This window comes from Brachycentrus maculatus, unplaced genomic scaffold, assembly GCF_059751285.1.
Source record: "Brachycentrus maculatus isolate JH-2025_06_01 unplaced genomic scaffold, ASM5975128v1 h1tg000566l, whole genome shotgun sequence".
NCBI classification, from domain to species: Eukaryota; Metazoa; Arthropoda; class Insecta; order Trichoptera; family Brachycentridae; genus Brachycentrus; species Brachycentrus maculatus.
The window spans coordinates 87,566-107,500 of NW_028281308.1; the positions used below are offsets into that span (position 1 = coordinate 87,566).

The following is a 19,935-nucleotide window of genomic DNA, read 5'->3' on the forward strand; positions in this document are numbered from 1 at the left end:
GGTATATTCAAGTGTTTAATTTTAATAAAATACTTATACCTTCAGTGTGAATACCTGCCCACATCTTTTATTCTTAGGACTAGCGAGTGCGTAAGTCGTCAAGTTGGCAAGCCTGCACAGCACGCTGTCATAGTCTCAAGTTTTCAGACAAGATTTTCAATATTACTAATTATGAACACTACATACATGATAAAACTAGTGAAGGACGTTGGTACCATAAACCAAGCTAGGACACAAAATGCCGAACCCTCTTCTAGTGGAACGGAAGGTCTGCTGATGACAGTCAGCAGTCCGGCTGCTCCTGAGGAGTGTTATGCTCTCCTGATATGCTTCTTAGAGTCTTCATTTTTGACGCTCTAAGTGCGTTTTTTGTGGCAACGGTGTCCGCTCTACTTTGGATTCCATACGTCACGATGGGTCGGACACAAGTTTTGTATATCTTGATCTTGCTGCCGATCTTCATCTCAGGGTTTTTCCATATAGCATTTTTCAGGCATCCTGAGATGGCCGCAGTTTTGTTCACTTGCCCCATCACTTCGTATGACAGATCCGTTTGACCACACAGGTCCACAGCCACAGTATATAAACTTTTCCACCTGATCTACCAAGACGCCATCCACAGTCACGCTACATCCCACTGGGATCCGAGAGAACACCATGCTATTGGTCTTTGTAGCGGATATAACCATATTGAATTTTTGACTAGCAAGGAAAGAAGTATCGTTTCAAATTAATGAATGATTTTGACTTACCTCCACATGACAAGGCAGGCCAGAGTGATGAGGATGACCAGAAGAGCAGCTAGACTTGCCCCGACTGCGACCCCCACCACTTCGCCGTCCACCTCACACTGGGACCCGTAGTAAGCTCCAGTGCACCTGCCAAAGTTACAGATTATTTATTTTATTTGAGAATTGGATAGAAGAATTAGACAAAATCTGGAAAAACCGGGGTGTGAGGAACAACACCAAGATGAACCTTGTCAGGAGCTTGGTCCACTCCATTTTTCTCTATGTTGCTGTAACACGGACCATAGCTCTATTGGTTATCTATAAAAAAGAGACTTATTTATAATATGCTTGTCTTTAAAAAAATTAACGATAAATTACCCAAAAAATTTTCATGAAGATATTACTAGAAATAAGTATAAAATAAGACTGCCATTGTTGAAAAAACCGAGTGACTAAATCGTTTAATGTATAAGGGTTTAAAAATGTACGATGGGATGCCTGAATGTATGAAGAATGAAAAGAGTCTGAAAGAATTTAAAAATAAATGTTTTGTTTAATGTAAGAAGATGTAAATATATTTATGATGTAAATTAAGTGTAAATAATAGTTTGTATTAGTTGTAATATAAGCTAACTAATAAAATAAAATAATAATAAAAGCAGCAGAAAGTAGAAAAATTGACGCCTTCGAAATGTGGTGTTGGAGGCGAATGCTCCGGATTCCATGGACAGCTAGACGCACCAACGAGTCCATTCGCCAGGAACTACACTTGGATGGCTTGACTCCGGCAAATGTCTCCAGTTCTTTGGATATGTTGCGCGTGGACAGGATAGCCTGGAACGACTAGTTGTGATGGGTAGCCTGGAGGGGAAGAGAGGAAGAGGAAGGTCCCCACACGATGGACCAATCAAGGCAGCACCTCGGTGGTTGGAGAGCTACGTACAGTGCAGTCAAGGGATAACTAGAGAATAGACCTTGCTTCCACAAGGGTCACAACCCTCAGTGGTAAGGGATAAGACGGAGAAGAAGAAGTTACATCAAGTTATACAATTGAGATGGTAAGGGCATATAGGACGCAGACAATATCCATTGTATTCTTGTCAGTGCCCTTTATTATAATCTAAAATATAATGTATACCCATACACAGGCCTTTGTGGGGTCTTTTTTTATATTAATATTATAAATTTTTTGTACTTCTAATCATAATGTACTGCGTAATGCAAAAGAATTTAAAATAAAGGAGAAAAAAATAGCTGGTACGTACGAGCAGACTGGTTGTCCTCCTCTATACGAGCATGTCCCCCTGTTGCTGCAGTGTGTGGGTGGGCAGGTGTGGCAGTGCCGTCCCGCTCTTCCAGGCTGTTCCGCCCATGCATCTCTCGCTTCCTCTGGACACTCACATCTGTCAGGAGCAAGTTAGGTTACATTGCATGTAAGTTAAGGTTAGGTTACGGTAATTGAAGGTTAGGTTCTTTGAATTTTATAAAAAAGTAATGGGTCTAGAAGAGAGCCCTGCGGGACACCACTATATGTTTTTTTTTTTAAAGGAATAACCCGCAAAGCGTCTATTGTAGATGCTTGTCTGCAGCTATCCTACGATAGTAAGGATAGGGAAGGTAAATGTGAAAAATACATCACAAACACCCAGACCAATTGAAAATAAATCTTTCTTGAATTCATTTTGCAATTGCCGGGAATCGAACCCGCGACGCCAATTTCGCAGTCCAGCGTCTACCCAACTACGCCACGGCGCCTGTCTATAGTATTTTTTACTATGGTATTAGTAATTAGATTAGTGGGCTCTGTCGTCTTCCTATAGGGGCTAGAGAGGTCTTCTAGGAGATTTTGGAAGCCCTTGGAGATGCTAGAAGTGCCCAAATAAAAGTAGACATGCAAAGTATGTTGAAATCAACATCTATCAAATGTATTGATCATTCTGAGAGGATGATCTCCTACATTGTTCCAACACTGATATTAATATATAAATAAATAAAACCCTTATCCACACCCCAATGGTGCATAGGGCACTGTGTCATATTAACGCAGTGTTATCTTGATCGTTTACACATGAAGGAAAGGTGATCAGCCCTCCGCTTCAGATACCAGTCCGTGGTAATATTGAATAAATATTACAGTGAAAAAATCACTTATATTTATTTTACCCCCCCCTGGGAATCGAACCCGGGACCTCCAGAACGGTAGCCGAGCGTGCTGACCATTACACTACGGAGGCGGACACACACACTGATATTACATTGCAGAATACTGTATACAGGATTACTGTAGACTGTGTACAATATTTAACCCCTGAATTTCTTGAGAGTTCCGTTTTTCTGAGAAAAATTGCATACCGTTTTTTTTAAGGCATTCGAAGGAATTTCTTGCATTAATTTAATTAATATAAATATATACATGTACATATATTATATATATATATATATATATATATATATATATATATATATATATATATATATATATATATATATATATATATATATATATATATTTAGCGACATATCAGTAATACACTTACTTGAATGATCCCCATACATTAGTGCAAGTAGCCAGTTCGTGACAATCATTCAGCTCCGGTGAAGAACATTCATCTAAATCTGAAATGAAAGCATTACTTGATTAAATACGTGAAAAAAAGTGATCACCCCTGCTCATTATTAGAATTAGGTATCAAATTGTGGTAGAGTGGGTTCGAACCGAGAGACTCTGACTCAAGAGTCCGAGTTACTAACTACGGGACCACAACCCGATACATATTATTTGATCCCCATGAAAAGTGTGGTAGCTAAATGAGCTGACCACTACACTCAAGGATTATATAAAATTATAGAAATTTTTACCATGGAGAGTGAAAAAAACAACCCTTAATCACAGACCTAACCATGACATGGGAAAACGACACAATAAAACACCTTATATTACAATAAAAAAAACACAGCAGTACCTTTGATCTACCATGATCATTTCCTAAATCTATAGAGAGTCCGCCTCCGTAGTGTAATGGTCAGCACGCTCGGCTACCATACTGGAGGTCCCGGGTTCGATTCCCAGGCGGGGGGGTCAAATAAATATTAGTGATTTCTTCACTGTAATATTTATTCAATATAACCCTGGAATGGTACCTGAAGCGGAGGGGTGATCACCTTTCCTTCATGTGTTAATGATCAAGATAACACTGCGTTTATATGATGCAGTGCCCTATGCACCATAGGGTGCGGATAAGGGTTTTTTTCACTGTAATATTAAATAATTATTACAGTGAAAAAATCACTTATATTTATTTTACCCCCCCTGGGAATCGAACCCGGAACCTCAAGAACGGTGGCCGAGCGTGCTGACCATTACACTACTGAGGCGGACAATTGTTTAGTGACCAATTTTTCATTAACCATCAATGTATTATAGTTCCATCAAGTATCTATGGTGTAATGATGTCTTGGCGTAGCGTAGTATTTGTACCTGTGGCTGATATACTAGGAACACCTGTAATTGATGGTACCTTGCAAAGCTGAAACACTGCCGCGGGGCTGGTCCACCCAGAGAGCCGACTGTCCGACATTGTTGCTCCTCCTCTGAATGACCCCCAGCAGATGTCGCGTGATGTCACCACCTCCTTTAAGCTCTCCACTCTCCTCTAACTGAAATAATAAAATACATCTCCAATTATTTCATTGCCCAATGGATAAATGGAGGTCCCGGGTCCCAGGGGGGTCAAATAAATATTAGTGATTTTTTCACTGTAATATTTATTCAATATTACCCTGGACTGGTACCTGAAGCGGAAGGCTGATCATCTTTCCTTCATGTGTAAACGATCAAGATAACACTGCGTTTATATGAAGCAGTGCCCTATGCACCATTGGGGTGCGGATAAGGGTTTTATTATTATGGATAAATATCACGATGTGTGATTATTGGCTAATAAATTAATATGAAAAATCACAAGACTACCGGTAGCATTCTTATTGAAATATGTAGGGAACTAAGGGAGATATGAAGGGTTAAACTTTAGATATTTGAATAAAACGAAAAACGTGCGTGCCAGAACTCCATTGTGTACTGCCAGTTTAGCTTCCGCTGATAGATTTTTATTTGCCAAAACTGATTTTAGTGCACCATTCACTCTGTTCCCAGCATTCACTCTCCTTTCTATATCTTTATCAATCTTTCCATCCCTAGAAAACATACTACCCAAATATATGAAATCATCTACCTGTTCCAAAATCTCCCCATTTACCAATATTTCACACTCAGATCTACATTCATCTCTTTCAAAAACCATGATTTTGGATTTGCTAACATTCATCAATAAATCACTTTCCTTGCACACATTATACACTTATGTCAGCAACGTTTAGTAATGTAACCATTATTAAAATAAGTCCATCGTTTCTGTGACGTCATTCATTGCCAACTTACGAAAATAACGTTTTTTTCGAAGTCGAATTTTCCAAAAGAAAATATTAATTATATCGGCTGTTATAAACACACATATGAAAATTATATAAAACGAGTCTAAAACAATCCTTTATAGGTTGAGTATGTTAAATTAGATATTGAAGAAGTGGCGTGATGCTTAGTTATTTGGTTAGTTCGATAATTAATTTATATGACAACATTTTGAGTGTGTCCAAATACTTGTTCACAAATCTGGATTATCTCCAATTACAGGAGTTATTTTTCAATTATTTTTTTTGACATTTCATCAAAGATGAAGAAAAATATGGAAGTCTGGGCATTTAGGGCTGACGTCCGTCGTAGACTGTAAACTGTTCAAGTGATCACTTTACGCACGTGTAACATTCACCAATTCTACCCATTATTGACAACCACACTACTCAAATTCTTGGAAGTTCTATATATATATGAACCAATTTTGAAACATTTCTCTTGAATCACTAGAACTTCACTAGAGACATCTATTGGTGAGATGAAAAGAAGCTTTTTTTGCTGAGCAGAAACTCTTTTATTAGTATGTGAGGTCCGAATTCGTGATTATAATCCTGGATTTATATGATATTTTGTCCATTTAAAAACATTCACCAATTCTACCCATTATTGACAACCACACTACTCAAATTCTTGGAAGTTCTATATATATATGAACCAATTTTGAAAAATTGCTCTTGAATCACTAGAGACATCTATTGGTGAGATGAAAAGAAGCTTTTTTATTGAGCAGAAACTCTTTTATTAGTATGTGAGGTCCGAATCCAGGATTATAATCCTGGATTTATATAATATTTTTTTGTCTATTTAAAAACACAAATAATACCAAGCATCTTACCAGTACAGTGACATTTACGAAGACGCCGGACTCGCCTTCCTCTCCCTTGTAGATTGTATTGACCGAACCACTCACAAACTCATCCGAGTATGGAGTCATCGAGAATGCTGAGTCCACCTAGAAATTACCATAGATTAGATTCATCTTCCATCCATAGTTTTAACCAATGGTCCATAGGACACTTCATCATTAACCTTTCCTTTACTGATCATCTAAAAATTGATCTGGAGAACAAAATACCCCAGTTCATATTTGTATGGAAATCGTAGTACGCAGCTCGCAGCAAGTACTAACTCGCCGCCAGCTGAGTCATATCTACCACGTGCCATCATGCAACGACTGAGTGCGAGTAGTGGACACTAGAATATCTGGACACTAGATCAAACAAAAGGTGAATAGTTCAGTTGTCTCGCTCTCTCGTTATGATAGAACCACATCTATTAGATAAAGATAAACCCCTATCCGCACCCCTATGGTGCATAGGGCACTGTGTCATATTAACGCAGTGTTATCTTGATCGTTTACACATGAAGGAAAGGTGATCAGCCCTCCGCTTCAGGTACCAGTCCATGGTAATATTGAATAAATATTACAGTGAAAAAATCACTTATATTTATTTGACCCCCCCCTGGGAATCGAACCCGGGACCTCCAGAACGGTAGCTGAGCGTGCTGACCATTACACTACGGAGGCGGACATCTATAAGAGTGAATGAAATAACATGTCGCTAGCAGACATAAAAATACATGGTGATATTTAAGTACGTAGATCTCGCGGTACCGACCGATTAACTAACTCACCATCACGCCGCTTCCCCGCAGGGGTAGGCAGAGAGAATAGAGCGCCACACCACTCTGTCCTTGCAAACATTCTTCGCCTCTTCCACGTTCATGCGTCTCCTCATACATACCCGCCGATTGTTACGACTCCTTACCTGACCACTTTCAAGTATTGGCATACCTGATCGTGCCATGTTTTTCTCGGTCTTCCTCTGCTTCTTTTCCCACTAACATTCGCCTCATAAATTTGTTTTACCGTTCTTTCGTCACTCATTCGTTCCACATGTCCAAACCATCTCAACACACCTTTCTTAATTTTATCGATAATGCTTATCTCAGCTTTGCATTCCTTCCTTATTTCACTATTCGCATATCTATCATACATCGTTTTGTCGCACATTCTTCTGAGAGATCGCATTTCGACTGCATTCAGTCTACTTTCATCCTTCTTTTGCCAACTCCATGTTTCACTTCCATACATTAGAGTTGGAACCAGGACTGGAACCTGGTTCAATTTCTTTAATATTTAAATAAATACTTACGGCTCGGACAGCTTCGTAACTCAGTTGCTGATAAGGTTCTGATTCTCTGTCTCTCAATTTATTATCCCAGGTTATCTAAAACAAACAAAAAATAGATTATATTATGTTTGGACACAGCTTTGTTTTTAACATCGAATGTTAGGGATCTGGGTGTTAGATTTGTGAGCACCCTGACATTTCAAAATCACATAGAGGCAGTCAGTGCTAATGCATTGAAAATGCTAGGATTTGTTCTGCGTACTGCCAGGGTTTTCCAAAATACCCGCGTGCTGAGAACTCCTTATAACTCCTTGGTGCGAAGTAGACTCGAGAGTGGCTCCATGATTTGGGGGCCACACAAGCTTAAGTACTCTCTTATGGTAGAGAAAGTCCAAAAGAAGTTTTTGAGGTATCTCTACATGAGAGTGTGCGGCTATTATCCTTGGCTCTACCCGACCCAGTTTCTCCAGGGTGTGCTCGGCTACAATTGTTTAGAGACAGAAGGAATGTGTATTTAATTACGCATTTTTATCGATTGTTGCGCGGTACGATCGTTAATCCTAAAATTATCCAGAACATTGGTCTGTATGTTCCCGATAGTTAGCTAAGACAGCGTCGGCATAGATTGTTTCACATTCCTATACACAGGACCAACCTGCCGATGGATATGCCTGTAGGAAGAGCTACCGCTATGTTGAACAATATCACATTGGATATTGATCTGTTCCATGTGTCCGAAGGAGTTTTCCGAAGCGGGATTCTTCTACACCTTTAAGTCTTCTTGCTTACTTTTACTTTTAATATATACGCCTTGAATATTGTTTGTTATGTTTATATTATTTTTTTATTGAATAAATTGAAATTGAAATTGAAAAAAATTGAAAAAGCTATGACCAAAAGTTTGTTTCCTTTTGCCAATTGTGTGTTTAGCTTCCATACATCAGAGTCACCTATTTCTTTATGGACTGCGAGTTTAGCTTCCATGCACACGTTTTGTACCGGATATATGCAGGGGTGGACTGCCAATTTTTTAACCTCTAAGCTGCTCGATTTCGAGTGTCAAACTTTCCGTCCCGTGCTGGATTATTTTACATTACAATATTTTTGACAAAAAAAAACATATTTTTGCCTATTTTTTGTGGTGAAACTTTTGGATATCCATCATAGATGTTCACAGTACACAATGCACTTTACTTATGTTTTTATGGTGTATTTACACAAAAATATTAACATTTACGGACTCGCGGCCTAAAGTATGGCGGCTGTATAGAAGACGCGGCTGTCGTATCTGCGGAGCACGAGCCGACCGGAAGTATTCACGATAAAGTTGACACTAAATTAAAATAATTTTGATATTTTATGACAATAAATCAAAGAGAACTAATTCATCCATGCCTCGAACCAAATTTAAGTGCAAAAAATTATCCATAGGTGTTGATATAAGCACGTAAAGTTGAAAAACGACTATGCATGCGATCCGCAGTCAACGGTACTTCCATAAAAAACGACAATGGATGCGATCCGCAGCTTACGGGTTAACATGGGGCTATCCATCCAAAGTATCTAACTATCCAAAACACATTAGAATACCAGAGAATGCCATGTTTTGATTGAAAATTTAGTTTATATATGTTATTGTTTACTTTCAATATAATATTTTATATTACTTTTTGACATCTCATCAAAGACGAAGAAGAATATGTAAGTCTGGGCATTTACGGGGCTGACGACCGTCATAGGCTGGTTTAAGTGATCACTTTACACACGTGTAACATTCACCAATTCTACCCATTATTGGCAACCACACTACTCAAATTCTTGGAACAAGGTTTCTTAATTGGTTCATATATACAGAACTTCCAAGAATCCCGGCCGGTTAACAGGTTCACAAGGGGCTCGCCGGCCTAAGTCAAATTTAACAAGAGGCTCGCGCGAGCCCCTCCGAGTCCCCTACAGCCCACCACTGGATATATGTCATAATAAATGCAAGAACTTACTTTTCTGTCATACATTCGATCTACCCTCAAACTGAACACCATAGCAGCAACCTTTCTGCATGGATCCCGGTGATTCCTTCTCGCATACCCTGGTCTACAGTGGCAACTGGATATGCCTGAAAAATAAAACATTATAACATCACAACACACATTAAAAAAACTTTTTATTGTTCTTCATTATGGTGTTGGCCTTGTGGTTCTTTTTTAACCGGATCCACGCGGCTCGCATAACCTTATGTGTTTTAACAAAACATGCCCCATACGCGGCTGACATAACCGTATGTGTTTTTACTTTGCTCCAAGTTTCGAACTTCAGTTTAAATTGGAGGGATTTTTTCATGGTGTGGAACTTTGGATAAAATAATACCTCAATCCTTGGCCTTATGACATCTGTTGAAATATCTGACTAATAATTTGTAACATCACAAGGATAAATAAATGAACAGATCCCTGATTTTTCTTGAGGTCGATAACTAGTCCGCGCCATAATCATGCCCTATATCTGTCTCACTCTCAACGCTACGCATCGCCAGTGGGTAAGAGTGACACACGATGCGTGCTTTGATTTATTTATGTTACGGTCTTATTTGTTTATATTACGATATATTTCAAGAATAATGTGACACACATGTATTATAGAGTACCAAAAAGGCACAATGAATCCCATTGAATGTTTTTGTTTAGGAAAATAAATAGTTTCTTAACTAAATACATGATAAAAGTAATCATTTAAAAAACAGCAAAATACCGCCGCGCACAGGCGTCTCTCCGTGAGGGAATTAGCCTCCTGCGATGTCGATTCCCAGCTGTCAATCCATCTATTTGGTGGTCTGGCCGGGAGCCGTCTACTTTGGGGGTTTAGTGCAGTGCAATGCAGGGGAGTCTGGATGGTTCCATTCTCCTCACACGCGCATACCATTGTCTCCTTCGTTGCCTTCCCCACCTAACGACATCTTCCATCTAGTATATTTCCCTTATCCTGACGTTTCTTATTCTATCTCGAAGACTCTTGCCCGATATGCTTCTTAGAGTCTTCATTTCTGACACTCCCTAGACCAATGTTAGCCAATGCTTTTGAAAGTATAGATTTATTTAATATATTGTTATCCACCTTGAAGTGTGTACTTTCTCAGCATTTCTTCTCCATGTTATAATGGATAAATGTAAACGTTGTGTTTCACTCTCTCTCGCTGCTCGCTGATAGTGTGTGAAGGAGACGTGTATTAACCCGTGCTTACTATTTGTTATTTTATTATTATTTTATGTTTAAGACTTTTTGTTTCTCTATTTGTGTATTCATAAGTGTATTATTATATAAGATACTTTATATCGCTCACTCCTTTCAAGAACATCACATTTTTCAGGAGATCGTTTTCAAAGTTAAAAAATATAATGAAATGGATTAAAAATAAATATCAAGCCACTTATTGAAATTTTTATTTTGCAACAGATATTTTTAGGTAAAACTTGAATGTTTTTTTTTCCATTTGAAAATTATTTAAAAAAATTATATAACTAAATAACTAACTAACTAACCATCACGTCGCTTCTCCGCAGGGAAAGGCAGAGAGAATCGAGCGCCACGCCACTCTGTCCTAGCAAACATTCTTCGCCTCTTCCACGTTCATGCATCTCCTCATACATACCCGCCGATTGTTACGACTCCTAACCTGACCACTTTCAAGTATTTGGTATACCTGATCGTGCCATGTTTTTCTCGGTCTTCCTCCGCTTCTTTTCACACTAACATTCGCCTCATAAATTTGTTTTACCGTCACTCATTCGTTCCACATGTCCAAACCATCTCAACACACCTTTCTCCTAATTTTATCGATAATGCTTATTTCAGCTTTGCATTCCTTCCTTATTTCACTATTCGTACATCTATCATACATCGTTTTGTCACACATTCTTCTGAGAGATCGCATTTCGACTGCATTCAGTCTACTTTCATCCTTCGTTTGCCAACTCCATGTTTCACTTCCATACATTAGAGTTGGAACCAGGACTCCGTTGTGCACTGCCAGTTTAGCTTCCCCTGATAGGTTTTTATTTGCTCTAACTGATTTCAGTGCACCATTCACTTTGTTCCCAGAATTCACTCTCCTTTCTATGTCCTTATCAATCTTTCCATCCCTAGAAAACATACTACCCAAATATACGAAATCATCTACCTGTTCCAAAATCTCTCCGTTTACCAATATTTCACATTCAGATCTGCATTTTCAAAAACCATAACCATAACAAAAAAATTATTTAACTGTACCTTTTCTTCAAAATGCAAAAACAACACTTTCTACCCTGTAGTGGGTAAATATTAAGTTAAAAATATGCCGCTTTTGCTGGGATATAGTACATTTTCTGGGCATTACGAAAACATGCACAACTGAAAATTGACGATTTTTGATACAAGTATAAAGGAATGAGCGATATATGTTTTATGTTAAGGGCATTATCCGTTCAATAAATAAATAGACCAATTGAAAATTAATATTTCTTGAATTAATTTTGCAATTGACGGGAATCGAACATGCAACGCCAGTTCCACAGTCGAGCTTCCACCTGACTACGCCACGACGCCTGTCTGAGTCATTATAAATAGAAACTAAGTATAAAAGAGTTATTCACAAATAGATTATGGTGGTGGGGTTATGGTATAGATTGCGTCATTCGGCCATGTCATATTTGATTGATTGTCGTCAATTTTCTTTAATAGAGTTTTGAAAATAAGTATGGTAAAATGTGCCTTGGGCACGGGAAATTCTGTGCAGGCACATTATTGTAATTTGAAATTGTGTATGGTGAAAAAAAATAAGAATAAATAAATAAATGTTTACCTAGGTCGGTCTTACACTTTTCATTCTGAGTCTGATCACACGTAGAATCGTCTCCGACTATGCAAGTGTCAATTCTAAAAGAAAAGAAAGAAAAAAATTAGATGGAAATCTCATTTGATTATCTTCTTTTTCTTCTTCTTTTTGTAGATACTAGGGATCTGTTTGTGCCTCCGCTTGTAGCTCTTGGGATGTTGACTCCCAGCTGTCTTTCCATCTTTTCGGAGGTCTGCCTGAGGGTCTGCGTCTTTCAGGGATTCCTTGGAAGGCGATACGTGGAAGTCTGTCTTCTGACATTCTGTTTGTATGTTCATTCCAGTATCGCCTTCGTTGTCGTCCCCACCTCACGATATCCTCCGTCTTACACATGCTCCGGATGTCGGTATTTCTAACTCGGTCTCGCAATGTGTTTCCGGTTATGGATCGGAGAGTCTTCATCTCGGAGGTTCCAAATCGAGATTTTGTTCTAGAAGGATCTGCTCTTGCCTCAATCCCATAAGTGGCTATTGGTCCAACACATGTTGTGTATATTTTCATTTATCCGTACCCAATGGTGCATAGGGCACTGCATCGTATAGAAACAGTGTTATCTTGATCGTTAAATACAAGCAGGAAAGGTGATCAGCCTTCCGCTTCAGGTGCCAGTCCAGGGTCATATTAAATATATATGAGACTGAAAAATCACTAATATTTATTTGGACCCTCTTGGGAATCGAACCCGGGTCCTCCAGCATGGTAGCCTAGCGTATTAACCACTACACTATGGAGGCGGACGAACAACAACAAAAACATGGCAGCTCCATCTATTGAACGTAACAGCAACACATGCAATATGACGTATAATCTAATCTTGGATTATTATTTAAACATTCTCTCAATCTGACCGATCTTGTTTCATCTTGGATTATTGTTTAAACTGTGTAAAAATCTGACCTATCTAGTTTAATCGCAGATATATTTTTTTTTAATTCTCTTAATCGATCTAGTCTAATCTTGGATTATTGATTAAACCGTCTCTCTATCTGACCTATCTGGTCTAATCTTGGATTATTGTTTTAACTGTGTCAAAATCTGACCCATCTAGTTTAATCGCAGATATTTTTTTTATTCCTCTTAATCGTTCTAGTCTAATCTTGGATAATGGTTTAAAATGTCTCAATCTAACCTATCTAGTCTAATCTTGGATTATTGTTTAAACTGTGTCAAAATCTGACCCATCTAGTTTAATCGCAGATATTTTTTTAATTCCTCTTAATCGTTCTAGTCTAATCTTGGATAATGGTTTAAAATGTCTCAATCTAACCTATTTAGTCTAATCTTGGATTATTGTTTAAACTGTGTCAAAATCTGACCCATCTAGTTTAATCGCAGATATTTTTTTTATTCCTCTTAATCGTTCTAGTCTAATCTTGGATAATGGTTTAAAATGTCTCAATCTAACCTATCTAGTCTAATCTTGGATTATTGTTTAAACTGTGTCAAAATCTGACCTATCTAGTTTAATCGCAGATATATTTTTTTTGATTCTCTTAATCGATCTAGTCTAATCTTGGATAATGGTTTAAACTGTCTCAATCTAACCTATCTAGTCTAATCTTGGATTATTGTTTAAACTGTGTCAAAATCTGATCCATCTAGTTTAATCTCAGATATTTTTTTCATTTCTCTTAATCGATCTAGTGTAATCTTGGATTATTGATTAAACCGTCTCTCTATCTGACCTATCTGGTCTTATCTTGGATAATTGTTTAAACTGTCTCAATCTAACCTGTCTAGTCTAATCTTGGATTATTGTTTAAACTGTGTCAAAATCTGACCCATCTAGTTTAATCGCAGATATATTTTTTTTAATTTCTCTTAATCGATCTAGTTTAATCTTGGATTATTTTTTAAACTGTCTCAAATCTGACCTGACTGGCGGCTGTGCGGTGGTCCTTCTAGGAGGAGGAGCTGGTCTGTGTCCCGATCCCGGCACCTGGGCCGCCTCTATCTCTGGCACCGCATATCCCGTCCCAGTGATGGCTGCAACAGTCACATGCCAATAAGAACCAAACATTTAAATGATCCTAAGTTTGTACAACCATTTATTAGGTTAAAGTTTTGTATGGAAGTTTTGTTTGCAAAATAAGGAGATTATGACCTGTCTAAAAAGAAAAGCGTACAAATTCTGCATACTGCCAGTGAACACATATCACTCACTCTTTTCAAGAACGTCATAAATCAAAAAACTTGATTTTTCAGGAGAACGTTTTTAAAGTTTAAAAACATATTACAATGTATCAAAAATAAATATCAAGCCACTTATTGAACTTTTTACTGTGCAACAGATCTTTTGAGGTAAAACCTGAATGTTTTTTCTCCATTTGAAAAAAAATTAATATACTTAAAATAACAATTAAACAATACCTTTTCTTCAAAATGCTAACACAAAACATTCTGCCCTGTAGCGGGTAAATATTAAGTTAAAAATCTGCCGTTTTTGCTGGGATATAGTACATTTTCTGGGCATTCCGAAAACATGGACAACTGAAAATTTACGAATTTTGATTTATTACGTTCTTAAAAGGAGCGAGTGTTACGAAATTTACAAAGCACTTTTCGGATCTCTTGGTATGAATTTTATTTCGATTATTAACTTCCCAAATTTGTACCAATTTTTTTCAACCTTTTTTCTCACCAAGTTCTGCATTTGTTTTATAACTTACACTTATCTTTTCGTTTTACATTATTGTAACTTTTATTTTATATTAATTTCTATGTAACTAACTAACTAACTAACTAACCATCACGCCGCTTCTCCGCAGGGGTAGGCAGAGAGAATAGAGCGCCACACCACTCTGTCCTTGCAAACATTCTTCGCCTCTTCCACGTTCATGCATCTCCTCATACATACCCGCCGATTGTTACGACTCCTAACCTGACCACTTTCAAGTATTTGGCATACCTGATCGTGCCATGTTTTTCTCGGTCTTCCTCTGCTTCTTTTCCCACTAGCATTCGCCTCATAAATTTGTTTTACCGTTCTTTCGTCACTCATTCGTTCCACATGTCCAAACCATCTCAACACACCTTTCTTAATTTTATCGATAATGCTTATCTCAGCTTTGCATTCCTTCCTTATTTCACTATTCGCACATCTATCATACATCGTTATTTTCTATGTAATCTATCTTAATTCATAATTTCTATGTTATTTTTTATAAAAGGCAGTAATGCTGTTAATAAAATAAATAAATAAATAAATAAAAAATCTCTTGTAAAGAAGGCAAGCTTGATGGCGGCTCTCAGGAGGCATACGGAGTACATGGCCAAGCCAACTGAATCGCCTTTTCTTGACGACAGTTGTGACCAAGATTTGCTGCGTCCTAAGCCTTATCTCTTCATTCCTCACAAACCACCAGATATAAAATGCCTTTGCAAGAGTGGAAGAGTCTGCCAGGAAGCCTGGATGCTTCTGTATCAGATCCGGGAATGCAGTTGGGAGCTTTGAATGATCCAAACATACCTGCTGTAGGTTTGACGACACTGCTGGCCCTGAACTGCGTGGAGGTGGCCTCGCCCTCCCCCAGCAAGTTGAGGTAAGTCCTCTTCCCGTCGATGGACACGAAGCCCTGGTCCCCCGACGCGGAGACTATGATGTCTCCGGGCTGTCCGGTGAGTGGGTTCACACTCTCAATGTGAACTGGAAAAACACACCAACTCTCAATTATAAATGCCACCAATATTATTATTAAACCCTTATCCACACCCCAATGGTGCATAGGGCACTGCTTCATATGAACACAGTGTTATCTAGATAGTTTACACACGAAGGAAAGGTGATCAGCCCTCCGCTTCAGGTACTAGTCCAGGGCAATATTGAATAAATATTACAGTGAAAAAATCACTTATATTTTTATAATTTTTTAATTCATTTATAATTAATTAAGGGGATTAGCTATGAATGTCCGTAGTTTTCCGATTTAAAATCGCTAATTTTTTATTGTGTAGTGACTACCCAATAAAAAAATTGTATTTTGTCCGCCTCCGTAGTGTAATGGTCAGCACGCTCGGCTACCGTTCTGGAGGTCCCGGGTTCGATTCCCAAGGGGGGTAAAATAAATATAAGTGATTTTTTCACTCTAATATTTATTCAGTATTACCCTGGACTGGTACCTGAAGCGGAGGGCTGATCACCTTTCCTTCGTGTGTTAACGATCAAGATAACATTGTGTTTGTATAATGCAGTGCCCTATGCACCATTGGGGTGCGGATAAGGGTTTGAAAATGTATGAGGAGATGCATGAACGAGGAAGAGGCGAAGAATGTTTGCATAGACAGAGTGGTGTGGCGTTTTATTCTCTCTGCGTGCGAAGCGGAGTGACGGTTAGCTAGTAAGTTAGTTTTAAAGTAAAGATAAAATCCAGCAAGTGTACTCACCGGTAGCGGAGCCCGTGCCTCCTCCAGGTCCCTGTATGGCCGACACCGTGACGTCGAAGATCTCTCCTTTGCCGGGCGCGGGGCGGCGGTGCGACTGATGCGGTCGGTATGCGGTCGTCTTGTTGCCCGGCCTTCCATGTCCCGGGCGGTACTCCGGGTCGTCCAGGACGATCCCGGGCCGAGGCCGGTAGGGATACGGGAAGCCCGGCTTTCCGGCTGAAAATAGACCAATTATATTGTAAATACAGTGAAACTTCTATGTATCGTTCCTCGAATAATCGTTTTCCTGGATGTGTCGTTTATTTCTTCTATCCCGAACTCATTTCATACAAAAATATATCGCATTGATCGTTTCTCTCGTGATACTTAAATTTCATATTGAAAACCATGATAGGTACTTAAATGTCATATCAAAAACCATGATAGGTGCTTAAATGTCATATTGAAAACCATGATAGGTACTTAAATGTCATATTGAAAACCATGATAGGTACTTAAATGTCATATTGAAAACCATGATAGGTACTTAAATGTCATATTGAAAACCATGATAGGTACTTAAATATCATATTGAAAACCATGATAGGTACTTAAATGTCATATTGAAAACCATGATAGGTACTTAAATGTCATATTGAAAACCATGATAGGTACTTAAATGTCATATTGAAAACCATGATACGTACTTAAATGTCATTGAAAACCATGATAGGTACTTAAATGTCATATTGAAAACCATGATAGGTACTTAAATGTCATATTGAAAACCATGATAGGTACTTAAATGTCATATTGAAAACCATGATACGTACTTAAATGTCATATTGAAAACCATGATACGTACTTAAATGTCATATTGAAAACCATGATACGTACTTAAATATCATATTGAAAACCATGATACGTACTTAAACGTCATATTGAAAACCATGATACGTACTTAAATGTCATATTGAAAACCATGATACGTACTTAAATGTCATATTGAAAACCATGATAGGTACTTAAATGTCATATTGAAAACCATGATAGGTACTTAAATGTCATATTGAAAACCATGATACGTACTTAAATATCATATTGAAAACCATGATACGTACTTAAACGTCATATTGAAAACCATGATACGTACTTAAATGTCATATTGAAAACCATGATACGTACTTAAATGTCATATTGAAAACCATGATAGGTACTTAAATATCATATTGAAAACCATGATAGGTACTTAAATGTCATATTGAAAACCATGATAGGTGCTTAAATGGCATATTGAAAACCATGATAAGTAGTTAAATGTAGTAGTTAAAAAAATCTTACTTGGTGTTGGCTGCGGTGTTGCGCTGGTTGGAGTGACCGATATAACACTACTGGAGGAGCTTGTTGTCGAGTTGTAGGTCGTCGCTATGCTCGGAAGACCTTCAGTCGGCGTTGACGACGACGTGGTGTACTTTGTAGAGGTGGAATCCGAAGTAGAACTGGTTGAATCGACCTTAAAAAATAAATTCAAACAAAATATTATGAGACTGCTAACTGAGCAAGATGCAGTTGCGGAAAATCTGCGTTGAAAAGTCGAACGGTGAGCGTATTGTCCTCTCAGGATCTTTGAAAACTATGCTTCTCTGCATTGTATGTATGTTCCTACTGGAATCAATCACCACATACACACACACACACACACACACACACACACACACACACATACACACACACACCCTCTTACACAATGGTATATAGTTATACCTATGTACGAGTACATGACAGTTTTTTTTGCATTACTTTTGAGTGAAAACCTGTTATTGGAATTTAATTTTAAAAAAAATTTACAAAAATGTTAATAATAATAGTATATAACCACCACTCACCGCGATTTTTATGTCTACCGGTCTCGAGACGTGCCCGTCTCTTCGTCAGGACAATCACTAATCACAGTCACTAAATTCTTTGAATGCTGTGTTAGTGATTGTCCTGACGAAGAGACGGGTACGTCTCGAAACCGGTGGACGCAAAAATCTAGGTGAGAGATATACTATTCTTATTAACATTTTTTTTAAAAGAAAATAGGTAAAAATGACTAACCACAAAGTAATTGCTTTAAATATTAATTATATTTAGAATATTATTTTATTGAATTGTATTATATTTTGTTATTTTTTGTCAATATTCTGTTGGTTTCCCAATAAATAAATAAATAAACCTTGGATGACTCCAGAGCTGGTGTTGTAAAAGCTATGCTGTTGTTCAAATCTTTTATAGCATCGTCTTCACTTAGTGTTATCGTGTGCTTGACGTTTGGTTCTACTTCTTTAATTTTTTCTTCCTGTTTTTTATTGCTGGGTTTTTCTTTGTCTACTTTGGTCATTGTTTGTTTCTTTTTGTCGGGTATTTCTCCGTCTTTGAGGACTTGTTGCTTGGTAGGTTCTTCGGTCTTGACTTGGGCTTCTGTGGTTGTTTTGATTTCTTGATCTTCGACGGTTGTGGTCGTCGGTGGTTCTGTGGAACTCGGGGGATCTCTGTCGCGAACGAAACTGACTTCTTCGTCGGATATTTCGTATTCGGGTTCCTTGTGCGTGTAGGTTTCGTTATTCGTCGCATTGTCGTCGGTATTACTTTCTTGTACTTGTATTTTTTCGCCTTTCTCCGGTTGCAGTTCTTCGTTTTCTTTTTCGTTTTCTTGGGGTCGTTTCTCCGGGTTTGCGTATATTTCTTTGTAAGGCTTCGGCCGCAGTATTGGCTCTTCGAAAGGCACGTCTGCTGTGGCCGTTTCTTCGGAGTTTGGGTATGTCGGTAGAGGAGGTTCCGCCATGCTGCTAAGTTGCGGTTTGTACATGGGCAAATTGGGATTCGGTCGGCGGTTGGGCGGCTGAGGTCTCGGCCGGGGTCGCTGCCACGGGGGCAAGTTCTGCGGCCTCCCATTGTTGATGAACCCGGGTCTATAGTTTTGATTGTTTAGCACCGGGACTATCTGTTCCGGGAGTGGGATCCCGTTCAAGAAAGGCCTGATGGGAGGCTGCTCGCTCATCTGTGGCGGTGGTCTGTCGAATGGGTAAGGCGGTGGTATTTTAGTCGAGGTTTGTGGAGGGATCGGTGGCATCATTTGACCAGGTCCAGCAGGTCCCGGAGTATCAAAGTCCGGCGGAAGCGGTGGAACATCAGATATTCTCGGTGGTCCTCTGTTATTGATGCGTGTATTTTGCGGACGACCCGGTCTGGCGTTGGCTGGCTGCGTATTAGCTTGTACGTTTACGTTACCATTCAACAGCTTAACGATTCCTGTTATTATGTCCTGTATGTCGGGGTTCGCTTGCCTGCCCGATTGGTCGAACCTAACGGAGGAAGCAAAATCCC

The 19,935-nt window shown here is 38.6% G+C and overlaps 1 protein-coding gene across 4 annotated transcripts in view; it reads right to left on the reverse strand.

Annotated features, from left to right (window-relative positions):
- pwn (calcium-binding EGF-like domain-containing protein pawn) overlaps positions 1 to 19,935 on the reverse strand; it is a 65,879-nt gene that overhangs the window by 9,651 nt on the left and 36,293 nt on the right. For all 4 annotated transcript variants that reach the window (XM_088273298.1, XM_088273299.1, XM_088273296.1 and 1 more), the window contains exons 3-15: positions 18,785 to 19,935; positions 17,908 to 18,079; positions 16,588 to 16,803; positions 15,674 to 15,850; positions 14,079 to 14,190; positions 12,172 to 12,245; positions 9,335 to 9,450; positions 7,359 to 7,433; positions 6,038 to 6,154; positions 4,250 to 4,388; positions 3,269 to 3,347; positions 1,997 to 2,134; positions 753 to 878 (exon numbers count right to left, since the gene is read on the reverse strand). The exon at positions 18,785 to 19,935 is cut by the window's right edge and continues 501 nt beyond it. In XM_088273298.1, the coding sequence (XP_088129424.1) occupies positions 753 to 878; positions 1,997 to 2,134; positions 3,269 to 3,347; positions 4,250 to 4,388; positions 6,038 to 6,154; positions 7,359 to 7,433; positions 9,335 to 9,450; positions 12,172 to 12,245; positions 14,079 to 14,190; positions 15,674 to 15,850; positions 16,588 to 16,803; positions 17,908 to 18,079; positions 18,785 to 19,935 (2,692 nt within the window). The remainder of the gene's footprint in view (positions 1 to 752; positions 879 to 1,996; positions 2,135 to 3,268; positions 3,348 to 4,249; positions 4,389 to 6,037; positions 6,155 to 7,358; positions 7,434 to 9,334; positions 9,451 to 12,171; positions 12,246 to 14,078; positions 14,191 to 15,673; positions 15,851 to 16,587; positions 16,804 to 17,907; positions 18,080 to 18,784) is intronic.